The 27,872-nt window shown below is 37.7% G+C and overlaps 1 protein-coding gene across 1 annotated transcript in view; it reads right to left on the bottom strand.

The window, feature by feature from the left end:
- LOC121367896 (E3 ubiquitin-protein ligase PDZRN3-like) overlaps positions 1-27,872 on the bottom strand; it is a 351,336-nt gene that overhangs the window by 22,510 nt on the left and 300,954 nt on the right. Inside the window, exons 7-8 of the mRNA XM_041492344.1 lie at positions 9,045-9,107; positions 8,568-8,666 (exon numbers count right to left, since the gene is read on the bottom strand). Coding sequence (XP_041348278.1) covers positions 8,568-8,666; positions 9,045-9,107 — 162 coding nt within the window. The remainder of the gene's footprint in view (positions 1-8,567; positions 8,667-9,044; positions 9,108-27,872) is intronic.

Raw genomic sequence — 27,872 nt, 5'->3', positions numbered from 1 at the left:
TTTAATGTATAGAGAAGAACATTATCATGTTACAAATGTCCATGCATAAAATAATAATAATAATGATCGTGTTACAAATTTCCTCATTTAGAAGAATATCTTGTTACAACTGTCCACATGCAAGAATATAATTATGCAATCAATATGAAGCTGTAAAGTGTTGTGTTAATTACTTCCAATAAATCATCAATATTTATTTCTGGGTGTTTGAGAAGGATATAGCTTTGAAGTAGAAATTAAGGTCATATGCACCGTGATGACTCATAAGATCAGTCCATCTTGGCTAACCCTCCGGGTTGTTTTCCATTCCAACCAATATTTCTAATGTATAAATGTGAAATGTGTATAGTTCTTTCCCAATCTACAGTAAAGCACAATAAAGAAGTCCCCTGCTGTTACATGTATTTAAAAGGGAGCAGTTTTGTTTTCCAATTCTCTAGACCAAATGTTGTTCTTATAAGTACTATATATCTTAATCCAATTTAAGAACATATTTAACAAAAGCTGTTTGTTAGAATCCATAGGGACAGATGCAAATGTAGCACAGTGGTAGAGCACTCACCAAGTGGGTGATTAATGGTCAAAGATTTGATCACCCTTAATGGACTTGAAGTTTTCCTATCTCAGCCAGTGTGCCATCACTCAAAACGATAGTATGTTTTATTTATAGTAAAGAGCATACAACAGATTGCTGCAATAGTCTGAGCCCGTGCTTATAAATCTTTTAGAGTCCAGACTGAATCTCTAATGACATCACACACATATAATTTGTATGGTGTTGCCATGACATTACTGTTAAGAGTCTGGAGTCTAGACTTTAAAAGTTTTATAAGCACCAGGTCTGGTGTCAGCAGTGGGTTTTACCTCTTCTTTCTCTGAACGAAATGTTGAAATAACCACATAGTTTAAAATGTGCTGAGGTGTCATTAAACATTCCTTTCCTTTGCTGTTAGAATCCCTAGAGTACATTTCACAGGAATGTTGGCAAAAAACTCCAGTGAAGACTATGATCTCTAAAAGAGAGACTACCAAACAGAGATGACAAGATAGCCAAATATTCCACCATAATAAAGTTAATATATATATTATGTTTCTTGTCTGAGCTTCCACTTCCAGGCATCAGAAATATCAGCTTTATGTAGGTACTAGATGCAATTTACACCAAGACATCTCAGATAAGTTCCATGATGCTCTATAGGAAGTACCAAGAATGTTGGGAATGATATGAATCATGTATTTGTTGATACATAACTTTTAAAACCCCCCACAAAATATTATCTTTCTTAGTGTAAAAACATAGGTGAAAACATGTCTATTAAAGTCATTTAAGCACTTAAAGTGACTTAATGTACCAGCAAAGTAAAGGAAAGTAAATTTATTTAGTAACACCTAAAAACATTTTTAAACTTTGGTTATTTGGTGTCTAACATATGATTATTGCAAAATGTGGTCTAGACAATGAGTGAAATAACCCACAAGCTATTTTCACTGAAAAGCAGCATAGCATTATAAGCATAATCCCACGGACAGGATAGCATATACCACAGCTTTTTATATACGACTCATGGGGAACTGAAAGGGATGGCAGAAAACCCAGGCCTCTGAGAATTTAAAATCTGCCTGATCCATTTATCGGTTACGCAGAAATAAATCCAGGTAACCCATTTCCTTTTTGTGTAACCCGTTATATCCAAATAAATGGTGCTCAAAATTTTGCGTGAACAAAAAATAGGTTATGCAAATTAGATTTGCACGAGCAACACGCAAACAAAATAATCGCTCTTGCAATTTTCAGAGACCTGAGAGCCCCATACAAATTCACTGTGGGGTATCAATGCTATGATCCATTGCACCTCAGGTAAGTACTCTACCTTTAATTAAAAAAAATAATCCTTAATACAGATAAATTTACTATATGCATGAAAGAAAGAAAGAAAGAAGTGTTTTATTTAACGACGCACTCAACACATTTTATTTACGGTTATATGGCGTCAGACATATGGTTCAGGACCACACAGATTTGGAGAGGAAACCCGCTGTCGCCACTACATGGGCTACTCTTCCGATAGGCAGCAAGGGATCTTTTATTTGCGCTTCCCACAGGCAGGATAGCAAAAACCATGGCCTTTGTTGAACCAGTTATGGATCACTGGACGGTGCAAGTGGTTTACACCTACCCATTGAGCCTTGCGGAGCACTCACTCAGGGTTTTGAGTCGGTATCTGGATTAAAAATCCCATGCCTCGACTGGGATCCGAACCCAGTACCTACCAGCCTGTAGACCGATGGCCTGCCACGACGCCACCGAGGCCGGTCTATATGCATGATGAACATATCTAGCTGTTCTTTCATGAGAGGCGGTAAACTATTTCACAAAGATCTCTTTACACGAAGTTCCACCATATGAAAAATGCTACATGAAAATTCATCCAGACATGATCTTCTTCAAAGAGATAAGACTGGCGTGCATGGAACGTTCAGTAGCAATATCGACAATGTAAGCAATATTCCAAGATGTTTTCATTCTGTCGCCTTGGTGATAAAAACTAGAAATGTATCCACACATCTCTCAGCATGCCCGATAGTAATAAAACAGATTCAAAGGAAACTGATTTTTTTTCCCCAATGTTTAATTTTCATCAACAGGTGAGTGGAATAAATTCCGCAAATGACTCATGAAAATATGTTTTTGATGGAAAGTGTAGTATTATAGTTGTAAATGTGTTTTTATAGATGGCAAGAAAAACTGAAAGAGGAAAATGATTCAAAATAATGTTTATAATATAATACAGTAATGCCACTTTGAAGTACATCCAACTAGTCTCTCTCTCTCTTTTATTGTTGAACACTATTCCAGATATATAACCACACCTTGTCCAAATTCAAAACATTTATTCCAAAATTTGTCCCTGCAATTTCTAATACTTAAACAGTTCATTCTGAGTTAAAAAAACAAACAATAAACCCCCAAAACATTCCAGACCTCAACTTTTATTTTAAAAAGGTTTATGAATTATACAAATTTTAAATCCTTCATTGACTTTTATTTCAAATCTTGCATTATAACTTTTGTTTTAAAACCTAGTATAATGACTTTCACTTTAAATCCTGCATTACCACGTTAGGATGGGATGTAGTTCAGTGGTAGAACGCTTGTGTGATGAACCTTAGGATCAACTGCTATTGATTATTCCATTTTCTTCCAGTCTTATCCAGGGTCCAATAAGTGGTAAATAAAAGGTAATGGTATGTATTGTCCTGCCTATGTCAATAGACATATAACAGATCCTTTGCTGCTTTTTTGTAGGAGTACCTTGTGTGGCAGCAATGGGTTTTCTCTCTCTCACAAAAGCAGATATTAAAATACTTGTGTGTTAAGCATTGAATAACCATGTAATGTGAATGTGCTGATGTGTCAATAAACACATTTTCCTTTCTTTTTCCTTTACATCTGCCATTTACAAATAACTGTTTCAAATCCAACAAACAACGTTTTATGTAAAAACAGCTTATCATATCAACTTTTTATTTATAAAAAAGCTCATTAAAAAAAATGTAGATTCTAAATCCTACACTGTAATTTTCATCAATGATACAGTTTTAACATGGGCCAAAAATCATGTTACAAGTCTGAAGTGAATGGCCATGTGTAGAATGGGTTAAACAAAACTACAGACATTCCAAGGCTAAACGTTTGTCCACACTGCACCTGGTAGTGATCTAACATTTCATGAACTTTTCTGGCTTGGCTTCCTCACACAAAGAACAAGATCCAAACCGGGCCCTGATCCAGGCACTGACAACAACACTCAACTACCAGTGACATCAGGCAAATGTGGTTAGCACATCTTGAATCACCAACAAACATAGGAAAACAATCTGGATGAATGGATAGATGGATGGATGGGAGGGATGGATAGATGGACGGATGGATGGATGGGCAGATGGATGGTTGGACAGTTGGATGGTTGGTTGGATGGATGGATGGATGGATGGATGGATGGATGGATGGATGGATGGATGGATGGATGGATGGATGGATGGATGGATGCATGGATGTATGAATGGGTAGGTGGGTGGATGGAGGGATGGATGGACAGATGGATGGATGGATGAAAGGAATGGATGGATGGATGAAAGAATGATTGGATGGATGAATGGACAGATGGATAGAGGTGGATGATTGGATGAATGGATGGATGGATGAAATAAAGGAAGAATGGATGGATGGAAATGACGAGAGATGGGCATTTATGTATGTGTGTATATGTATGTGTCTGCATTGGTTACATTTATGTATGTGTGTATATGTATGTGTCTGCATTGGTTACATTTATGTTTGTCTTTCCAGCTATCTATCCATCTGTATTCATTCATGTGTACACATTTCAGTATGAATGTGTTGACTATGAGCTAATTTCTGACTAATGACAATGTTAAACGGATGACATGAAATTTGTTCTTTCTCATACATTCTTTTGCCATTTCACGAATACATCATATACTGAAACCCATTAAACAGATTCCCCCATCCATTAGTCCAAAACGTTGAAACGAATTAGATGCTTGATGGGAAAAGTAAACTATTACAGTTATAAAATCTGTCTGAAAATAAAATAACAACCTTACATTTCATCTGATTTCATTTAAGTGTCACAGATAAATCTTATCATGATGTCATTTAAAAACAAATGATAAGGAGGAAGGAAGTAATATGTCTTTTAGCCAACACATGTAAGCAATAATATCTTCCTACATAAATCTGAACGCAGAGGAGTTCTAATTAAGTGGGAAATAAAGTGATCCCTCTGGCCTTCACCTTCACTAGTGCAGGTATGTATGGTATGCCTTAAGTTCAGTTCATAGAGCACTGGCATGAAGTGTCTTTGGTTCAAATCCTCTCAACGGAAAGAAGGAAGGAAATGTTTTATTTAACGATGCACTCAACACATTTTATTTATGGTTATATGGCGTCACATCCTCTCAACGGAGACAGAGTGAAGTATTACAGGCTCTGTTAGGTAGTCCTTCAAACAGTTATAATTAATGTCCTTTTTTAACTATGTTGTTTTGTTTAATGGCATCACATTGATTATTAATCATCGGCTATTGGATGTCAAACACATGGTAATTTTGACAAATAGTCTTAGAGAGAAAACCTGCTACATTTTTCAATTAGTGGCAAGGGATCTTTTATAAAAAAGAAAGAAAGAAATGTTTTATTTACTGACGCACTCAACACATTTTATTTATGGTTATATGGCATCAGACAAATGTTTAAGGACCACAGATATTGAGAGAGGAAACTCGCTGTCGCCATTTCATGGGCTACTCTTTTCGATTAGTAGCAAGGGATCTTTTATATGCACCATCCCACAGACAGGGTAGTACATACCACAGCATTTGATAAACCAGATTTGGTGTACTGGCTGGAACGAGAAATAGTCCAATGAGCCCACCGATGGGGATTGATCCCAAACCGACCGCACATCAAGCGAGCATTTTACCACTGGGCTACATCCCACCCCTTCATCTATGTTAAAACACAATTTTATGATTCATTATTTCTTTAATGTTTATTGCTTGGTTAAATAATATTAATCAATTGATGTATATTGTTTGCAATGGTGTATTATATTACCCAACTTTCACTAAGGATAAACCGGTACCAAATATATGTCTTGATAAACAATTTGTGCACATCTTAAATTTGTGCAACATATGATCAAGGAGACTATGTGGTTTAGGTGAATCATACATCACCATGGTAATACATGACTACAGTAAGATATGCCATCCACTGAACACAATGAATTTCAGATGCTTTACTTGACATGCAGGGCAGGATGTAGCCCAGTGGTAAAGCAGTCCTTGATGTGCAGTCAGTCTAGGATCGATCCCCGTTGGTGGACCCACTGGGATATTTCTCGCTCCAGCCAGTGCTCCACAACTGGTGTAACAAAGGCTATGGTATGTACTATCCTGTCTGTGGGATGGTGCATATAAAAGAGGAAACCTGCTGTCGCCACTTCATGGGCTACTCTTTTCGATTAGCAGCAAGGCATCTTTTATATGCACCATCCCACAGACAGGGTAGTACATACCACGGCCTTTGATATACCAGTCGTGGTGCACTGGCTGGAACAAGAAATGGCCCAATGAGCCCACCGACGGGGATCGATCCCAGACCAACCGCGCATCGAGTGAGCACTTTACCACTGGGCTACATCTCGCCCCTCTATGAGTGACAAGTGACAAGTGCTATGTATTCTGCACTGGGCTACATCTCGCCCCTCTATGAGTGACAAGTGACAAGTGCTATGTATTCTGCACTGGGCTACATCTCGCCCCTCTATGAGTGACAAGTGACAAGTGCTATGTATTCTGCACTGGGCTACATCTCGCCCCTCTATGAGTGACAAGTGACAAGTGCTATGTATTCTGCACTGGGCTACATCTCGCCCCTCTATGAGTGACAAGTGACAAGTGCTATGTATTCTGCACTGGGCTACATCTCGCCCCTCTATGAGTGACAAGTGACAAGTGCTATGTATTCTGCACTGGGCTACATCTCGCCCCTCTATGAGTGACAAGTGACAAGTGCTATGTATTCTGCACTGGGCTACATCTCGCCCCTCTATGAGTGAGTGCAAGCACTGGGATCAGCCCCTCTATGTGACTATGTATTCTGCACTGGGCTACATCTCGCCCCTCTATGAGTGACAAGTGACAAGTGCTATGTATTCTGCACTGGGCTACATCTCGCCCCTCTATGAGTGACAAGTGACAAGTGCTATGTATTCTGCACTGGGCTACATCTCGCCCCTCTATGAGTGACAAGTACTATGTATTCTGCACTGGGCTACATCTCGCCCCCTATGAGTGACAAGTGACAAGTGCTATGTATTCTGCACTGGGCTACATCTCGCCCCTCTATGAGTGACAAGTGACAAGTGCTATGTATTCTGCACTGGGCTACATCTCGCCCCTCTATGAGTGACAAGTGACAAGTGCTATGTATTCTGCACTGGGCTACATCTCGCCCCTCTATGAGTGACAAGTGACAAGTGCTATGTATTCTGCACTGGGCTACATCTCGCCCCTCTATGAGTGACAAGTGACAAGTGCTATGTATTCTGCACTGGGCTACATCTCGCCCCTCTATGAGTGACAAGTGACAAGTGCTATGTATTCTGCACTGGGCTACATCTCGCCCCTCTGCTAATGACAAGTGGGCTACATCTCGCCCCTCTATGAGTGACAAGTGACAAGTGCTATGTATTCTGCACTGGGCTACATCTCGCCCCTCTATGAGTGACAAGTGACAAGTGCTATGTATTCTGCACTGGGCTACATCTCGCCCCTCTATGAGTGACAAGTGACAAGTGCTATGTATTCTGCACTGGGCTACATCTCGCCCCTCTATGAGTGACAAGTGACAAGTGCTATGTATTCTGCACTGGGCTACATCTCGCCCCTCTATGAGTGACTAATGACAAGTGCTATGTATTCTGCACTGGGCTACATCTAGCCCCTCTATGAGTGACTAATGACAAGTGCTATGTATTCTGCACTGGGCTAAATCTCGCCCCTCTATGAGTGACAAGTGACAAGTGCTATGTATTCTGCACTGGGCTACATCTCGCCCCTCTATGAGTGACAAGTGACAAGTGCTATGTATTCTGCACTGGGCTACATCTCGCCCCTCTATGAGTGACAAGTGACAAGTGCTATGTATTCTGCACTGGGCTACATCTCGCCCCTCTATGAGTGACTAATGACAAGTGCTATGTATTCTGCACTGGGCTAAATCTCGCCCCTCTATGAGTGACTAATGACAAGTGCTATGTATTCTGCACTGCACTACATCTCGCCCCTCTATGAGTGACAAGTGACAAGTGCTGTGTATTCTGCACTGGGCTACATCTCGCCCCTCTATGAGTGACTAATGACAAGTGCTATGTATTCTGCACTGGGCTACATCTCGCCCCTCTATGAGTGACTAATGACAAGTGCTATGTATTCTGCACTGCACTACATCTCGCCCCTCTATGAGTGACAAGTGACAAGTGCTATGTATTCTGCACTGGGCTACATCTCGCCCCTCTATGAGTGACAAGTGACAAGTGCTATGTATTCTGCACTGGGCTACATCTCGCCCCTCTATGAGTGACAAGTGACAAGTGCTATGTATTCTGCACTGGGCTACATCTCGCCCCTCTATGAGTGACTAATGACAAGTGCTATGTATTCTGCACTGGGCTACATCTCGCCCCTCTATGAGTGACTAATGACAAGTGCTATGTATTCTGCACTGGGCTACATCTCGCCCCTCTATGAGTGACTAATGACAAGTGCTATGTATTCTGCACTGGGCTACATCTAGCCCCTCTATGAGTGACTAGTGACAAGTGCTATGTATTCTGCACTGCGCTCTGAAAACTGTGAGAAACGATCGTTTCATGAAAATCTCATTTTGCATAACCTATCTTTTGTTTGCCATCAAATTTAGGACATCATTTTCAGAATGAGTTATGAAGAAATGAAGAATGTAGTGTAAAATGTACCTGTAACTGCGGCCTTGTCACCAGGAGGGTCGTGTCGGTGGAGTTGGCAGAAAACAGTTTGATGGCCTGATCACGGTTATGTACATCTACGCCATTTATCTGAGGAAAATAAACACTAAATATCAAATATCTATTCATTATAAATCAGAAGCAACGATATCTGATATAACAATTAAAAAAAAAGAACAAGATACATTTGTAGATGTAAAAAGGGCTATTAAAATTAAGGTACATAACACTTTATTAACAGATTTGAAAAATATGACATTCATCCACCAACTCAGCACCTTGAAAACCCCCCCAGAAAAAAACCCCACTCCAAAATTAACATATTTATGTGTATGTTTTATAGCTGATAGTGTAAGTAGAGTAAGCAGACAAATCAATTTTGGATTAAATAATTTGACAGTTAATCATATAATGTACACAGGTTTTACATTATTGTTATGTGTTGTCCAAGCTACATGCGACTGTTACCTGTAAAATCTGATCTCCCTCCCGGATACGACCATCTCTGGCAGCTATACTGTTGGAGTCAATCTGAAAATACACAAATAAATAAATATAAAGTAAATTTAAAAAAATTAATTAATTAATTAATTAATTAAGTGTTCAAATATTCTGCATTAACATAAACAAGGTGTATACCAAAAAGCTGTATATTTATATTATAATATTAGAACATACAGTGGACTTAAGATCTGTTCAAACCATTAATCCTTTGCCATTAATCCTTTGCCATTAATCCTTTGCCAAAACTACTGTTTTGTTTAATGCCATCACTAGAGCACATTGATTTATTAGTCATTGGCTATTGGAAGGAAGGAAATGTTTTATTTAATGATGCACTCAACACATTTTATTTACGGTTATATGGAGTCAGACATATAGTTAACAACCACACAGATATTGAGAAAGGAAACCTGCTGTCGCCACTTCATGGGCTATTCTTTTCGATTAGCAGTAAGGGATCTTTTATATGCACCATCCCACAGACAGGATAGTATGTACCATGGCCTTTGTTACACCAATTGTGGAGCACTGGCTGGAACGAGAAATAGCCCAATGGGTCCACCGACGAGGATTAATCTTAGACCTACTGTGCATCAAGCGAATGCTTTACCACTAGGCTATGTGGCTATTGGATGTCAAACATTTGAAGTATAATGTTTGATAATGTTTGACATGCAGTCTTAGAGAAAACCAGCAGTAGGAGTAGCAGAAGCAGTAGTTGTGTGGCAGTAACTAGCAGTAGTAATGCATCATAACATCTCCACGTATCAGGGTCACCAGATGATCCACGGTAATTGAATGAGTAATGGGAACAGAGAAGCCAATAAAACCTATCAAGTTGTATGACATTCCCAGACAGGGCTGCGTGACAAGGGGGATCCCCATGGGTAATTAGACACCTCATCAACACCCTGCGTCCCCCACACACACACTGGCTCCCACACCAACACTGACACAGATTTGTCACCGGCAGATACAGCCATTAGTAATAAATGCCGCTTCTCCTGATCACAGATCTCCACTTGCAGGATGGGTACATTACACACAGGAATCTTAATTAGGGACCAGAGTTCTTCAGTGGGGGATTTTTCATTCCACAGATGGGCTGCCACGCTGCCAAAAGTCGGAGCATTGTGTCTGGAGATGTTATGCAAGAGTTGTATGATGTGCCAAAACTGTCTTGTGATGGTGCCATACACAAAGTGGATACCTTTTGATGATTAAAGGAAAGGAATGTTTTGTTAATGATATTTTGTAAATAACTGAATCAAGTGCTATCGAATGTCTACCATAGTAATTACTACAGATGGTTTACAAAATAAGAGTCAGTAACACTTCAACAATACAGAATATTCATTTCAGTCAGCATGATTAAAAAACCCATAGGCATGGAAAGAAGAGGGGGGAGGCATTGGCTCCCCACAACTTTGAAAATAAGACATCCCCTCTCCAATGAAAGGCCAATTAATACATTACTGGCCACACCAGTTGCTCACATCTCATAATGCTTATGACAAATTAACATGCTAATCATAGAAAGCTGTTGTGAAGCATGCCCAAATTAAGCACCTGTGAGACATTTCAGTTAACAGCAAGGCAACTTTTATATGTCCTTTCATTCAGACAGGATAAGACATATCACAACCTATGTAAAATAGGTTGTGTTGGAAAATCACCAACTGATTTTGCATTGATAGGGGAAAACAAGCCTGTAATGTCTCAGGTACAAGCTCTACTATGCATTTGTTAAAGCCACATTTAAATTAACTAATGGTACTGTAAAATGAAAACTGGATCATGTCTCACAACTTGGATAATTACAAAACAACAAACTACTGGAATATATTTATTTATCATATAATATCTTACATTTTCAGTGTAATCAAAGTATGTGAAATTTTTAAGATCACATACTTTAAGAATTTGATAACTTTGCAAATTAGATGTAAATTAATCAAGGTCACAGCACTAGGTTTATTGACATTTAAGAAAACATACTTGTGTGACACTCCATAATTGACGTATGCATTCAGTCATCGAATAAAAACATTTCAATGGCAATTTGACACTGAAAGCTGTCCAGCATTCAGAAAACAAAAAAACATTAAGCCCTAGTTTGTTTTGATGTAAGGACATCCAAAATGACGTCATTTCCATTCAAAAATACACTGCGCCACATATTCTTACGTCATTTGAATATCTAGTAATGGCGGACTGGAATTAAAGTTGCGTGTACAGTTTACAAAAACACGTTGTATTAAGCTTGAGATTATATGATAAAGAGATTATTACCCTCGTATATTTCGGTATCGTCAGTATCATATATTAGGAATAAAAATAATGTATTATGCTTGCCAGAGGCTCACATAATACCATTTTTATTCCTAATATATGATATTGACGATACTGAAAAACACTCTGGTAATAACCTCTTTATATATATATATCTTTCTAAGAATTCATTTCTTTAAAGAAATAATCTTTAAACATCAATATTTATTTTTCATTCATAAACAATTCCAACCCAGAGATAATGGTCTATAGACCGCAGCACATATGGCCCTTGGTTGTATTTTTTTAATGAGCATTCTCCTAATTTCAAACACAACCGCAAAAGGAAATTAAGTTAAACCGACTTCCTTTTGGATTCTCTGACAGGGAGGATGTATGTGAGAAGCGATGGAAGCTGGCAGCCAGTTGCAGACTCCCTCCCTCCAGACTGATTACCAGTTACACGGCTATGACAGCAGTAGCAGCAGGCCCCATCGGTAAGACAGAGCCGTGAGTACGGGGAGGTGTCCGATTCAGAGCCCAAGCTAGAACGTCAAATTACTATGAAATTTCTAGTAATAATATTATTAGTAAGTTGTCAGTCAGTGGCTTGTGAGTGAAAGCTGGTGTGCAGATGATGTAAACTGTGGCGGTTTGTTGTTGATACAGGATACACAGGATCATATCTAGTCTAAATTAAGGGGAGGGTGGTGCAGTAAAAAACATCAGGGCACAGTAATATAGTCTTCTCTATGTAAATACAAAGAGCATTTTTATACTAAGCAGGCAGTTTCTCACATGTTTTTTGGGGGAAACAACTGCCACCATGCTTTTCCCAATAAATATGAAAAGTACAGCAGTTAATCAATGAAGTTGATGGGAAGAAAATATAGTCACAACTTAGACGATGATTAATGCTGCATATGTGGGGTTTGTTTTACCATATCATGAAAACATGTGATTAGCTTATGAATAAGCATGTGACAAACACATGACTGAAAATAAAACAATTCTGCCCATTCATATTATGATCACGCTACTGTTACAAACTGCAGCTTTTGATATATTTAGGGAAAAGCTGAAACATCTGCATAGTAATATAAGTCATCTTCAGGTAGACAAAAAACTAAAAAAATTCTGGGAAACAAATTGCCCCTTGCCCCCTGTCCCCACGCCCTTGCAAGATGATACAGCATCATCTGCATAGGAGTAACACCGAAAACGATGATGGTGATGAGGGAAACACAGTGAGGATTTAAATATCAAAGACCAATTTGAAAGCGAAGACCAACTGCAGGTGCATGATGGTGACTTGCCCTTTTCATGAATAATATAGCATCGCTAGGCTTTGTTTTGCCATGTTATGCAAACATGTGACTAGCATATGATAAATCATATGACAAGCATATGACAAGCATGTGATAGAAACAAAACAAATCCGCAAATTGGTATTACATGTATAATCAAGTTGAAAACTGCATCATTTAACATAATTAAAAAGAGGCAAGTTTGACATCTGCATTTCAAAATGCTCACTAGCCGGTTTTTGTGCTTAACATTAAATGAACGTTACTGGATGGGAACCAAATTAACCATTAATAGGTACTTGCAAAAAACAAAAAAACAAAATGAAAACAAAAACAAAAAAACATGTGTATCAAATGTAAAAAAACCCACTTTCCTGTGCATTTCTTGAACAAGGTGTATATTTAACAGTATTAGAGGAAAAATTTAAATCTTATTCAAGAAATTATTTATTGGTCATTCGTAAACATTATGAGATGATTTCCACAATTATTATGGAATATATGGTATGTAAGTAACAAATTTCAACCATTTACAAAACTTTACACTTGGTTTGAGACCATTTTACTTAGTGCACAGGAACTTTTTTCCACAAGAATATACAATTTTGTATCATCGTTTTGTATGGTAAGCACTGCATCAGGTGGGTTCTTTTTAGGTTATTGCTATATGCAAAAGGTGTTTTACTTTTAATGAACAGATATTTATTTTCGTTTTAACAACAGCCTATACTCACAGATTTAATTAACAGTTTTAACTGATGTGCAAGACCACATATTTTTTAAATAAGAACATTTTATTTCAAATACTTAAAACATCCGCTGCATCTACCTGGCACAATGCCACAGTTCTTATCTCCTTGCCCTAATTTGTTGTAGTTTCCAAACCTTTGAAGAATAAAAAACTCACACTCTAGGATGTGAAGTAAATAAATGGGAAAACACTTGTGATAACAGCTAGAACATTTTATGATACTTTTTTGAGAAGCCATGAAGGTGGTTTCCTTCAAGGGAGAGCTTCAAGGGAGATAATAGCCATTAGCAGGTTGCAAAAATCCTTCCACGTATGTTTTATCTGGCAGTTAGTGCAAGCTGTACCTCGATGATATAGATGAAGATGTAGATGAAGATACAGAGCCCAAATGAAGGAAGCAATTTCATCACACAATCTATCTGATATGCTATACCTAATCTCATACTGTTCAACCGTTTACAAAAATGGTTAATTCCAGATAAAATGCAGTCTCATTTGGTTCATTTTAATGACTTCATTAAAATTTACGCAGTAAGCACTTTTAGTGTTTTACACAAATCATGCACTAATATTTTGCAGAGTACAACTCGGTGGAAATTAAGTCCACATGAGTTTCCAAATTCCAATTAGTTCTTCATTTGATTCATTTTTAATTTAATTACCGGCCTCAGTGGTGTTGTGGTTAAGCCATCCGACATAAGGCTGGTAGGTACTGGGTTCACAGTCCGATACCGACTCCCACCCAGAGCGAGTTTTAACGACTCGATGGGTAGGTGTAAGACCACTACAACGACTTCTCTCGCACTAACCGCAAAGAACTAACCCACTGTCCTGGACAGACAGCCCATATAGCTGAGGTGTGTGTTCCCAGGACAACATGCTTGAAACTTAATTGGATATAAGCATGAAAATAAATTGAAATGATATGAAAATTTAATTAATTTTCCTGTTTTAATAATGTTCAACAATCGGCTTAACAAAGGTCGATGAGATTCAAAATACCTGTAGTGCTATATATCAATGGCCATGATATTTACTATCCCTTTTTTAGTTTATTGAAAAGAACAATCAAAATGGTGGCATCAGAGGCCCATTATACAAAGGGATTTTAGTGCTACGGTCACCTCAAGTGCATATGGTAGTTATGCATTCAAGGTGATCTTAGTGTTAAGATCACTTCATAAAATGGGGACCTGTTTTTCTTTCACATATATACTACGGACTAACAGGAACCATTTTGTTTAAATAGCAAAATTGATTGGCAACTACTTTTTTTAACAGTTTAAAATTGTTTAGTGATCTCTGAAACTTGCAGAGTGAATCTTAACATATACTGAACAAAATGTTTCCTATACTACATGTAATATATGTCCGACATCTAAAAGTTGCTGATTAAATAATACTCTGAAAACTTTCACCAGATATTCTTTGCCATTTTTGTTTTTAAGCTTGTAAGCTTATAAGATAAAGAAACCAGGTACAAATGAAGATATGTCAGGTGCAACATACTTCAGAAAACTATTTCTAACATAAAAAAACAAGCTCTGCTGAAATATGATGCACTCTTTATAACTCTGCAAGACTTGCGTTTCAAGTTGTGCTGTGCAATTGCAGATGCCCTGCAGCACGGAGTGAGATAATCAGCCACAAATCTCAAGTCTAAACATCTCAACAACATCAGGAAGTCTGGGCTAATCTCCTCATGTTATTTCTCGTTGTAGAGGTTGCGTCACTCAAACACACATCAACAATGAGTCCATTTGTATGTTTGGGAAAATCATTTACTCACAAGCCTGGCAGTCCAATGGATTAAGTCCACTGAATTGCAAGTCTGATAACCAGGCCACATTACAGATATATATGTGTGGGGGTGGGGGGTGGGGGTGGGTTTTAAGAGGCTATTCAGTTGGGCCCACAGACTAAAAGTGAAATTAAAAAAAAAAACAATTCAATTATTTCTCTTTTACTTTTATTGTATGTATACTGTGAAATGAAATATAAGTATAAAAACACAACTATTACAAAGGACCGAATTTGCAAAGCCTGGTTTTCTTAAAGACACATGTTTAAAAATTGTAAAAGTATGTGGTTACCCATGTTTAAAGTCAAAAACAGGATTCGTAAAATTGAAAACAAACTGTGAAAAGGCAGTCAAATGATGAAAACCACAGGGGTGGATCCAGGATTTTGTAAAGGGTGAATCATAAAATACTAAAAAGGACAAGTCTGAGTTTACTGAAGTTACATTAGCCAATGTATGCTTTCTAAAAAACACTTTGAAATAAACATGCTTTAAGACATGTTTTCACGGCAATTTTGTATTTTGTATATTGTACATGATGAATTTAAAATTAATAAAAAGGGCACTTCAAATGGGCAGGGTGGGTGGGGGGTGGGTGTATCCACAGGACCCTTGTGACTCCCTTCTGGATATGCCAATGAAACCAAGACCATTATACTATTCATATCACAAAATAAAACTCCACTGGCAACTCTCACCATACAAGAATGGTGAAACCAAGGCCGTTATACTATTCATATCACAAAATAAAACTCCACTGGCAACTCTCACCACAAATGAATGGTGAAACCAAGGCCATTATACTATTCATATCACAAAATAAAACTCCACTGGCAACTCTCACCACACAAGAATGGTGAAACGAAGACCATTATACTATTCATATCACAAAATAAAACTCCACTGGCAACTCTCACCACACAAGAATGGTGAAACCAAGACCATTATACTATTCATATCACAAAATAAAACTCCACTGGCAACTCTCACCATACAAGAATGGTGAAACCAAGACCATTATACTATTCATATCACAAAATAAAACTCCACTGGCAACTCTCACCATACAAGAATGGTGAAACCAAGACCATTATACTATTCATATCACAAAATAAAACTCCACTGGCAACTCTCACCATACAAGAATGATGAAACCAAGACAAATATTTTATATATTTGAGCTGGAAATTTCACTGAATCCATCCTGGAATCTTTTTGATCAAAATGGCTAATTTATTGTCAGTGAAAAAACATTACATTTCTAAGTATAACCCAGCAATTGAGATTATCAATACCGGATGAAAGAAACCTCACTGTGTTTTATTTTGATAAACACTTAAATTAGAAAAGGATAGCCTGGAAAGCCAGTGATGATAGGATCTCTGTCCTGAAGCAAGAAACCAAATACACAACTTCCTCTTATCAGGTTCTCTATCAAGTACTGCAGACATATACAACCTACAACCTACTTGGAACCAGTCTATGTCAGCATTTTACAATATTTCAACAAAATGGTCGCTTTTCATTTGTACAGAATTTTGTTGTGATTTCTTTTAATGTGTATATAATATAGTGCTTAAGTTTTATAAACTTTATATAGTGTTTCAATATATTATGTACACAAAAGTATTTTTTTTACTAATCTCCTATATTTTGTATATGTTTACTGGTAAATAAAATTGTCTTTGCTGCTTATTATAATGCCACCCAATATGATCTGGGATTTGATCCAGATGGTGGTGGTCCTAAAAGATGACAAATCAGCAAGTGCCCAGCAGTGTTTCTTCCAGAAAGAAAATTTTGGGTATGGCACTATGGAATTGAATGCAACCACAGTCAAGAAAATGGGTTAAGTTTAGAGTTAGGGTTAAGAAAATCATACAGTAATGATGAGAGTAATTAATTTTGTCAAAACTTTTGGGTATGGCGCCATACCTGTTTTACCCTCTAGCAGAAACCCTGCCCAGTGACCTACACTGTTACTGTTTGGAAAGAAAGAAGGAAATGTTTTATTTAATGACACACTTAACATGTTTTTATTTTCACTCGATGAGCTACTTTTGTTTTTTATTACAGACAGTGGATCTTTCATATGCATCATTTGACAAACAGGATTGTACATACCAGTACATACATGGTCTTTGTTATATCAGTTGTGGAAAACAGGCTGAGACAACAAATAGCCCACTGATGGGGATCAATCCTAGCTATGGCTATTTGCAATCTAACATAATATTATGGTTATATTGACATATGGTCTAGAGATGAGAGGAAATCTGCTGCTGCTATTTAGGCTACTTATCCTAAAAATTAGCAAGCAAAGCAATCTTTTATATGTAGTTCACTAGAGACAGGACAGCACATACCACAGCCTTTAACATACCAGTCAAGGAACACTGGATGGGATTGGGGAAACGATAACGGGGTCCTTTAATGTGAAAGAAATCAATCTTATGACACATCAGGACTTAGGTAAGTGCTGTACCACTGAGCTACACGCCCATCATCTTAATACAAAAACTCAAATAAAAAGTTAATCTTGAGACATTAACCTCATTTCTATGTGTACTACTGGAATATATTCCACAGAGAAAACCTACAGTCAGCTGTACATGGCATTTCTCTAAGTACAAACACATGAAAGGAAGCTTGTAGGGTAATCGTAGCAACATTATATACCTTGAAGGATTTAGCGCCCACTGGGTAAATGTATTTTACTAATGTGAATCACGTGCTGCACGGTATAATTGTATAATTTGCTAAAGAAATGGATTATTCTCCAGGAAAACGGAACACTACAGCAGTGTGGGTAAACAATGGCATTCCCGATCTACCACATAGGAGATGAAATATATTTGGCAATGCCGTAATTACTTGTGGAAAATATATTTAATGGATACAAATGGAAACATTATGTGAGAAAATGGGGTCGTCAGTACTGGGTAAACAGGTGGTAGACATAATAAAAAACAACATGAAACAAAACAATCTGGCTTTGTAAACAGGAGTGTTGTAGCTGCAAGGTGGCTTTCGCTGGGTCCATAGCTCAAACATGTTGAGGTCAACTGAAGGGTCAAGGCCATGAATGGTGGTCAGGAAGAGCATAAAGTTTGAAACAAAAGTGATTTAAGAATTAGGTTGGATTACAATTCTAAATGTAAGGGCAGGAAATTCTATAAAGATATAAATGTATATTCTGTAAAAATACAATCAGTCTATCCATGAATATCCTATACTGGTCAGAATATGCAATATCTTTTTTAATATATAAAGTCAGTAATAGATATGTGAAGTAACTACATAAATTTCTCCTTTCCCATAACAAAATAATTTTCCCAACCATAAAAAATATTTAACAAATGAACAAACAATTTTTTTATTTTTTTTTAATTCTTCCTTGCCTGCCATCCCAAAAAATGAAAAATGTTATTAACAGTTAAAGGTTGTTGGTTTTTCTGTGGGGTAGGTAATACAATTTATTATGATTCTGTAACAATATATATATATATATATATATATATATATATATATATATATATATATATATATATACATATACTAGGCGGCAATAAAAACGCAATCTCGGAAATGATCATGGTTTATTTTATTATGCGAGATCCCACAAAAATGAAACTGATACCACCAGTGAGACCAACCACTGGCCCATCTGACTGGCACTGTCAGCCGCCAACAGTGAATCGCACATAACGTCTCTGGCGATGTCAACGTCATGGGGGTCAGTATTTCGTGTGACCTCCATGTGCTGCGATGCACGCCTGCAGCCTCCTAGGCATGGACATGCACAGGCGCCTCACCACATGTCGTGGGATGGCTGCCCAGTGATGCTGCAATGCCTGCTGCAGCTCAGCGAAGTTCTGTGGTGGATTCGGTTGGTTTTGAACACGACGTCCCAGCTCGTCCCACATGTGCTCTATTGGGTTCTTGTCCAGGGAAACTGCTGGCCAGTCCAACACAGTGACATGGTGGGCACGAAGAAACGCCTGTGTACGCCTGGCAGTGTGCGGCCGAGCGTTGTCTTGCTAGAAGACGAGCCTGTTTCCGCCATGCTGTCTCATCAATGGGAGGAGAACCGGCCGCAGGATGTTGTCGACGTAGTGTTGCGCATTAAGGTTTCCCTGTACCACCACGAGTTAGGACCGGAAGTCAGCATTGATGGCACCCCAAACCATGACTCCGCCGCCCCCGTAGCGGTCCCTCTCCAGAACACAGGCCTGCGCGACACGTTCTCCACGACGGCGGTAAATGGAATGACGTCTGTCCGTGACACTCACGTTAAATCTCGATTCATCCGAGAAGATGACATCTCGCCATCTCCTGGGTCGCAAATGCCCACCATTCCTGGCCCATAAGAGTCTTGCTTGATGATGTCTGTGCAGGAGGATAAGGCCACGGTAGGGTCGGTGGCAATGCAGTCGTGCTGCGGCAAGACGTCTCCGGACAGTTCGGGCGCTGATGAGTCATCCCCTGGTTCCCACTTCAGTCCTGGCAGTGCTTGCGGCTGTCAAAAACCGATTGCGCAGGTGCCGCAACCGTATGTTCTGGTCCTGTCTATTGGTCGTTACGCGTGGTGTGCCCGAACGACGACGGTCATTGACGGTCCCTGTCGTCTGATATCGGTTGAGGAGCCGATTAATGGTTGACGGGTGCACGTGGAACCGTTGTGCTACCCGCAATTGCGAGTTTCCGGCATTCAACAAGCCAATGGCTTCGTTGTTCAACCGAGGCAACGTGTAGGAGTGAGATACTCATTGCCACCCGCGTGTTCTGAGTGTGCCCGGGTATCAGGAAATGCACGTGCAAAGTGTTATTTCGCTAAGTGGTTGCGTGTGCGCGATTTACCGGATAATGCGTTTTTAGCATTGTTCCCCTTATGTTGGGAACAGGCCGGAAGTCGACCTTTACATGCTGCTGAAATAATGTGTACCACTGTACCATGTACATTGACGAATAGCGTCAACGAAGTCCAACCGGAACGTATATTATTTTGACAAAAGGAAATTGCGTTATTAATGGCGGCTAGTATATATATATATAACACAATGGCTTCAGATAATAGAAGTTTATTAATGTAATTATGCCTTTAGTTGAATAATCATGATTTAATTTTTATATAAAGACAAGCTTTTTCAAAACATTTCTATTACATGACCAACCCTCCCCCTCAAAACAAATATAAATAAATAAAACAAATTAAAAAAGAAAAAAAAGAGAAACTAAAACAAAGAAAAAAAAGAGAGAAGAATATGCAATTAAGAATATATAAAAAGAAAGATAATATCTTTATTACAGTCTTATCATATTCTTGCAAATGTTCTTTTCTTTTTTCACTAGATTCCAGTATAGAAATAGGTGGGCACATAATACACTGCATCAATCTGGCTATTTCCAGTTGTTATAAATGCGCCTCATTCTTTATAGATTATTGATGCTTGCTGAAGCAGAAGATGGATGTGCTACATTACAATCTTCAGTGTATAATAATAGACAATTTTCACAGGTCTACTAAACTTCACACCAATCTCAAGCATTGGTACACAAATTGGCAGATGACGTTGCTTTTAAAGAATAAATTTTTCATTATTCTGTTTGCCTGAAAGATTTATAATAAAACGATTATTCCATCTTATCAAGGTACAGTGTACAACAAAGTCAGTTGGAAATCTTTTGATAATATGAAGTATAATTTATATGATTTTTTTTTAGCCAACAATTACATTTATTCAAAGGCTTAAACTTCATACAGGTTATCTAAGAGCGTAGTTATTGAGTGTTAATTAAAAAAAAAATCAATCATATTACTGTAAGTAAGCACATAAAAATATAAATTTTTACTGAATGAAAATTAGTTTGTTTTGTTTTACAACACCACTAGATCGGTTACCACTAGATCACATTGATTTATTAATCATCGGCTATTGAATGTTAATCATTTGGTAATTATTGACAAAAAGCCTTATGGGAAACCTAAAAAAATTTATTAGCAGCAAGGGAAGAAAGGAAATGTTTTATTTAACGATGCACTCAATAGCAGCAAGGGATTTTTTATTTGCCTTGCAGCTAATACAGATGCAGAAATATGCATTTTTAGCTATACTAACTAATGTTGGTTACAGTTATGTAACATCAGTATTTGTTTTCACTACATAACATAAAAGCAATAGCTACTTGTCATCTAGCTAAATATAAGCTATATTATTATTACTGTTAGTATATACAATGTAACATGTATATCATATTTAATGTTTATTATATAAAAATTTCTTTTCGTTACAGTACTACCATTACAATAAAGTTACATCTCTCAATTAAATACTGCAAAATACAACCGGCGACCACTTGAGTGGCAAAACTACAGGAATAACATGATTATTTAATGAAGTGAGCACAAGTGACAGCAGTGTGCATTGAAGCGTGTCAATTCAACATACAGCCGTGACGTCAGCATAGATGCATCCTCGGTCACAGATAGCGGTCACTCTATAATCTGCACAAGATTGATGCCTGATTTCCAGCGGGAATTATTTAATGATGTTATTTCCAAGCAGCAAGCTATGGAATGAGGGGGGGGGGGGGGGGGGGGCGTGCATAGGCAGCTGAAAATGGCTGAGCAGCAGTAATTGTCAAGTTATGTCCGATATATAGTCATTGTATGAACTGCCGCCAGCCGGCAGGTCTGTAAAAGTGCTAGGAGAGTCTCATAATGTAGGCCATATACATGCAATATGTCCGGCGCTCGCCATATTCATAATGGTACTTCAGGCATAAGCCAGTGGCCATCACTCTTCAAACAGGAGAGTTATTGTTATTAGTTATTCATTAAAACAGATTACTAGAGCCCCGTGTTCCAGACAGGATGAATTGGAATGATGAAATCTCGGCCCAGTGATGATGGTGTAAAAGAGTCTGATGGATTCTCGCTGTCTCGCTATAGTCATAAAAAACAACAACCCAGACCGCCTACCAGTGAATACAGCAGAATATCACACACAATAAAGACTAAGTCGAATCTCGTAACAAGGATAAAGTATTTAAATTGTTCTGTAATGATTCACCGATGCATGTGATGACCGTCATCGTATGAGTAAAGCTCTTTATATGGCGAACGGCCGGATAAAGTCTAAACTCTAAAAACAGCCAAAGCCTTTAGTTATTGTGCGGATATTATGCTATATAAGCAGTAATGCAATAACAAACCTATTTTTTTTCTATGGATATTGTATGGGTGATTTAATAATAGTAATTTAAAGAATGTCTTGTCTGTAAGTGTAACGAGATTAACTTATTGAGCGTTCAGCTGGAACAAGTATATACAGTGCACACAGTGTACCTTGAATGCTTCACTGCATGAATGAATAAATGTATGGATGGATGGATGGATGCATGGATGGATGGATGGATGGATGGATGGATGGATGAATGAATGAATGAATGAATGAATGAATGAATGAATGAATGAATGAATGAATGAATGAATGAATGAATGAATGTTTAACAACACCTCAGTGCAAACAAAATATTAGCTATTGGGAATCATAGAAAGTTTGAAAAAATGTGTTAATTTCAGTGGATATTGGACATTTGCAGAGAAAAAGTCCTGAAAATCATACATTTGAGAACATTCTTCAACCATGTTAGACACCAAATAGCTGTAGTTGATATATGTACTGAGTTGTTGTTAAATGAATAATGCTTGCATTTCTTTTTAACAATGTTCCAGACTCTGTATGTTTGAACATAAGGATGGTAGATAACAATCTTTTAATTTTAAACAGTCACAACAGCAGCATCTCAAAACTGACTTAGGTGTGCTACCTTCATGATCATACAAGATCAGGGACAGGCTACTTGCATCTGAAATCTGTGATTCGATTCCCCTGGTAAGCACAGTGCTGCCATTAAAAGGTGGAGAAAGAGGTCAGCTTGGGCCTGTTTCCACCATCATCTGATAATTGCCATATGAATAAATAATCACAGGAACTCTGCTGTGCATTGTACCTGCCATACAACCAGCTCTAGGTATTTCTCAAACCTCCACCAATGTTTACATGTTAAAAGTGCTGACCTGCAACAGGGTAGTTTATCTCAGTTCCGGGGATAAAGTATCATGTGCTGGAAGCCAAACATTTGCCGATTATGCAAGGACAGTTTAGATAATTTCTCTTATGAATATATAATCACAGGAACTCTGCTGAACACTGTATCAGCCATACAACTAGATCTAGCAGGGGTGGAACATAGTCTGGACTTTGAGGATAGAAGGGGCCGGATGTAGCCCAGTGGTACAGTGCTCGCTCGATGCACGTTCGGTGTGGGATCGATCCCTGTCAGTGGGCCCATTGGGCTATTTCTTGTTCCAACCATTGCACCATGACTGGTATATCAAAGGCTGTGATATGTACTATATAAAATATCCTTTGCTGCTAATCGAAAAGAGTAGCCCATGAAGTGGCAACAGCAGGTTTCCTCTCTCAATATTTGTGTGGTCCTTAACCATATTTCTGATGCCATATAACTGTACACAAAATGTGTTGAGTGTGTTGTTAAATAAAACATTTCTTCCTTTCTTTCTTTGAGGGTAGAGTTCAAATATGAAAAGTTTGTTTTGTTTAACAACATCACTAGATGATTTCAAATATGAATGCAGTGGACCCTATTGTCAATATATTCCTTGGACAAATAAATGAATAGCATTAAAATTGTTTTAGCATCAGCTGTGTTTCTCAAACCTTCACCAATGTTTACATGTTAAGTGCTAAACTGTATGTTCTGTCAATTCCTAGACCAATTACAGGACTTCTAGATTATGGTAGCCCCACTCCCATGGCGAGTGATATTCAATGTTGGGCTAGTAAATAACTACTATTGCCATACCCAACGGCTACTGAATTTTTTTGGGTCAACTGTTGCAGTCAAGTCTATTTTGTAAATATGAATATCTTGCCCTGACTCCATGCCCCCATTGTCAGTGTTTTAAGCTCTATTTCCCTCTTTAAGTAACATATCTGATCGTTACTATTATTTAGTAAAATTGTATTAACTTAAAGTAAAATAGGGCTAGTGAATTTTTAATCATGGCTAGTAAATTTTAAAAAATGACTGATCCCATGGCTACTGGATTTTATAAAAATTCTAGAAGCCGTGCCAATTAAAAGTTGCAGTTTTAGACAGATAATAGTAAAATATGCTGGAGTTTCATTGAAAAGTTCAGGCACATTGTTTACTGTGTGTTTAGTAAAGCTGTCAAATACATAAGCTACATGTTACAAAGGCATGGAAATATGAAACTAGCTGTACAAAACCACATGGGTTCCTCTATCAATTTGCATTCACATGATTTGCTCATTAAATTATGACTGTTCAAAATTTAAATGCAGTCCATCATATTAAGAATGTAAATGTGAAATTGAATTCACATCAATAAAATATGGAAAGATTAAAAGTTTCTTCTTTAAAAAAAAAAAAAAAATCCAAAACAAGCCATTTGGCTACAATGAGCAATTTTATTCTGATCAATACACAACAATTTCTAGAAAAGAATTCCTACACAGATTCCCTCTAATGAGAAGCATTGAGATATAATTGTAAGAGCTATTAAAAGATGCTTTCCCCAAACCCCAGATTGCTGGGGATCCTTGTTTAGAATTCCAAAGACACAGTTTACCATACTGAATGGGGAATTAATTGCACCACAACAACTGGATAAATACGGCAGTCATAAATCAAAATGTCGCTTGCACTATCTCACCAGATATAACACTGGAGCCATATGAACACAGGCAGCCTCAGGCATTCAGTCTGATTGGTACATTTACTCTCGCTGGAGATGGAGAAGAATTATTGTGAAGAAAAGCTAAGCCTCAGACTAAGATGTAAAAATCCTAAAATACATGTAGTTTTGAATTATAAAATACATTTTGATATTACTGATACTGCTAACTGCTATAATTGTTTGTGAATTTGATGTAGGGGGAAATTAATGTATAGTTAATGAAACTGAAGCATTTTGTTTAATCAGTCAACATAATAGGGTGAAAAAAGAAACCTGACTTTGTGACAACTAGGAGCAAAGAGTCTAAGTGCATTATCACATACTCTTTAATATATTGACTGACTGACTGACTGACTGATTAAAAGAATGACTGACTGACTGACTAGCTGACTGACTGACTGACTGAATGGATGACTAAATAAATGACTGACTGACTGACTGATTAAATCATTGAATAACCGATTAAATGACTGACTGACTGACTGACTGACTAGCTGACTGACTGACTGACTGAATGGATGACTAAATAAATGACTGACTGACTGACTGATTAAATCATTGAATAACCGATTAAATGACTGAATGACTCGTTAGATTACTGACTTTACTCACTTCACTCACTTGACTGACCAACTGACTAAATAAATTACCGACTGACCAACCAACCAACAAAACTATGACTAAATTACCTGAATTAATAAATGATAATTCAAAATTAAAAAAACCTCCAAAAGCCAAAAAACAAATGATTGGCAGAGGGGGAAAAAATCAATTCTAGAGACAGGGATTGATCCTGAAAACTCACAGCCTAGACACAGCAAGAGATATATTATTATCACACTCGACTGAGTAAAACCAACTCCGGAACTAACCGTCTGGTAATCTATACAGTTTGTGACAAAATCAAACAACTAACACAAAATGGCTATTTTGATCTGCAAAGGTGTTTTTGTTCCAGCTCCACACTGGCATCGGTTTCTAGGGAACGTTTGTCTAAGAAACAGAATAATGTTGGTCCAGTCACCGTTAGTGTTTTGCCTGGAAATGAAGTAAGATCGACTTTCTGATATCCCACTGCCTGCCTGATAATCGGAGCCATTCCCAGGTGGAGGTGAAGCCCGACTTCACGAGTAATTGATGCGATAGCACAACTTTTATTTACCGTTTCACATAATATGATATTTTAATGTTCCCTCTCATGTGATAGAGCTACCCAGGGGTTGTTCATTCTGTTTCAGGAACCTATCCTAGGTGACGCCTTCCAAACACGATAGTACAAATTAGCTTCTAGACAAACAAGATTTATACTTCTGTGATCTAAGTCATTCTCTGCTTATTATATAGCCTTTCCGGTGATTTTTTTTCTCCTCCTTTAAGTTTTGGTTACATAAAAAGTACTAGTGTTACATCAACGACTTGGCATGACAACAAAACCTCAAAGAAGTGTGAACGCATGCTGTAGTAAACTGACACTGTCCATGGAGTTTTCTATAGATGCATCATGTCAGTGCTACATTCATCAAATGATATTAATCTATATCATCATGGTCGAGCTGCAGTGTTTTACTGCTGAAGGGGCAGGATCTAGTGTATCCAGTGGAAAATGCATATAAAACATCCTTTGCTGCTAACAGAACAATGTAGAGACTTTTTTCTATGACTATATGTCAAAATTACCAAATGTCTGACATCCAGTAGCTGATGATTAATTAATTAATGTGCTCTAGTGGTGTTGTTAAATACAACAAAGCTTCACCTTTACTGCTGAGGGCCGTTCAGAATTGACCACACATAATTTAAAATGTCACTTAAATTGCCTATGTGAATTGAAATTGAATTTTTCAAATATATTTAAATCACTAAAAAGCTCACGGATTAAAAAATTGCTTGCCTTTTGTAGATGTATCTACTGCTATTCCGGCTGTGACCAATTAAATCCTGAATTTTGTTACAGATTTTTCAAACCAAATTCACCAAATTGCTAATAATTGCTAATAATGTTTTATGTTTTATTGAAACTGTCCATACATGTTTTATTAGGGGCTGTAAACCAGCTATGTTTCTCCTTAAAATACAGCTTGCTTGCCTTAATATTAACACACATTTATTTTACTGGCCAGCATACAAACGGACACCTCTGAAAAATGATCACAGAATCATTTACTGCCCACAAAGTGAAGCCAACGACCCATATAGACCTACATCAACTGGAGACCAGTTTATACAAGGCTCCTGTTTCACAATATGGATGGCTTTTATCGGCTCCCTTACACACAGTATCCGCCAATATGTGCAAGATGAGCCAAGATAAATGCATTACAGGAAAGAGAATCCTGAAGAATTATCAGAGTCCAATGGGTAATGGCTTCCAGCTAGGGCTGATGGCCAATGGGGATTACAGAGGGTGTCGGGTGTCCACGGAAGATACCTTGTACCCACTGGAAAAGACCTATTTACTTAACAGTAACCCTTTAAAGAAAACAGTCGCAAGTGAAACTGTCTGGAATGTTAATGGATTTTTATGACTCCCAGGTCATCAGATATATATCTCCTTTTATTTGTGTGTCCTTTTGTCTACAAATGTGTTTTTAAAACTCTTATGTTATTTCAATAAACTGTAAAGTATTTAGATTCTTACAAAATAAAATGGAACACAACAATCTGTCAAGTAATATCCAGTTTTAAGGGCATAAACAAAAAACGATTAGAAAAATCTTCGTAAACAGAAGGGCTAATGGCATGATGAATAGGTAACCGAGTTATTTTTGTTTTCTTGTGTTGTGTGGGAATCAGCACAATTAACGCATTTATGCTTTGTTTAGTTTGCTTTCTTTATCAACATGTGTGTGATTTGTATACAAGAGAGTACTCC

This window comes from Gigantopelta aegis, chromosome 3 (assembly GCF_016097555.1).
Source record: "Gigantopelta aegis isolate Gae_Host chromosome 3, Gae_host_genome, whole genome shotgun sequence".
NCBI lineage: Eukaryota > Metazoa > Mollusca > Gastropoda > Neomphalida > Peltospiridae > Gigantopelta > Gigantopelta aegis.
This window is presented reverse-complemented; position numbering and strand designations above follow the sequence as displayed.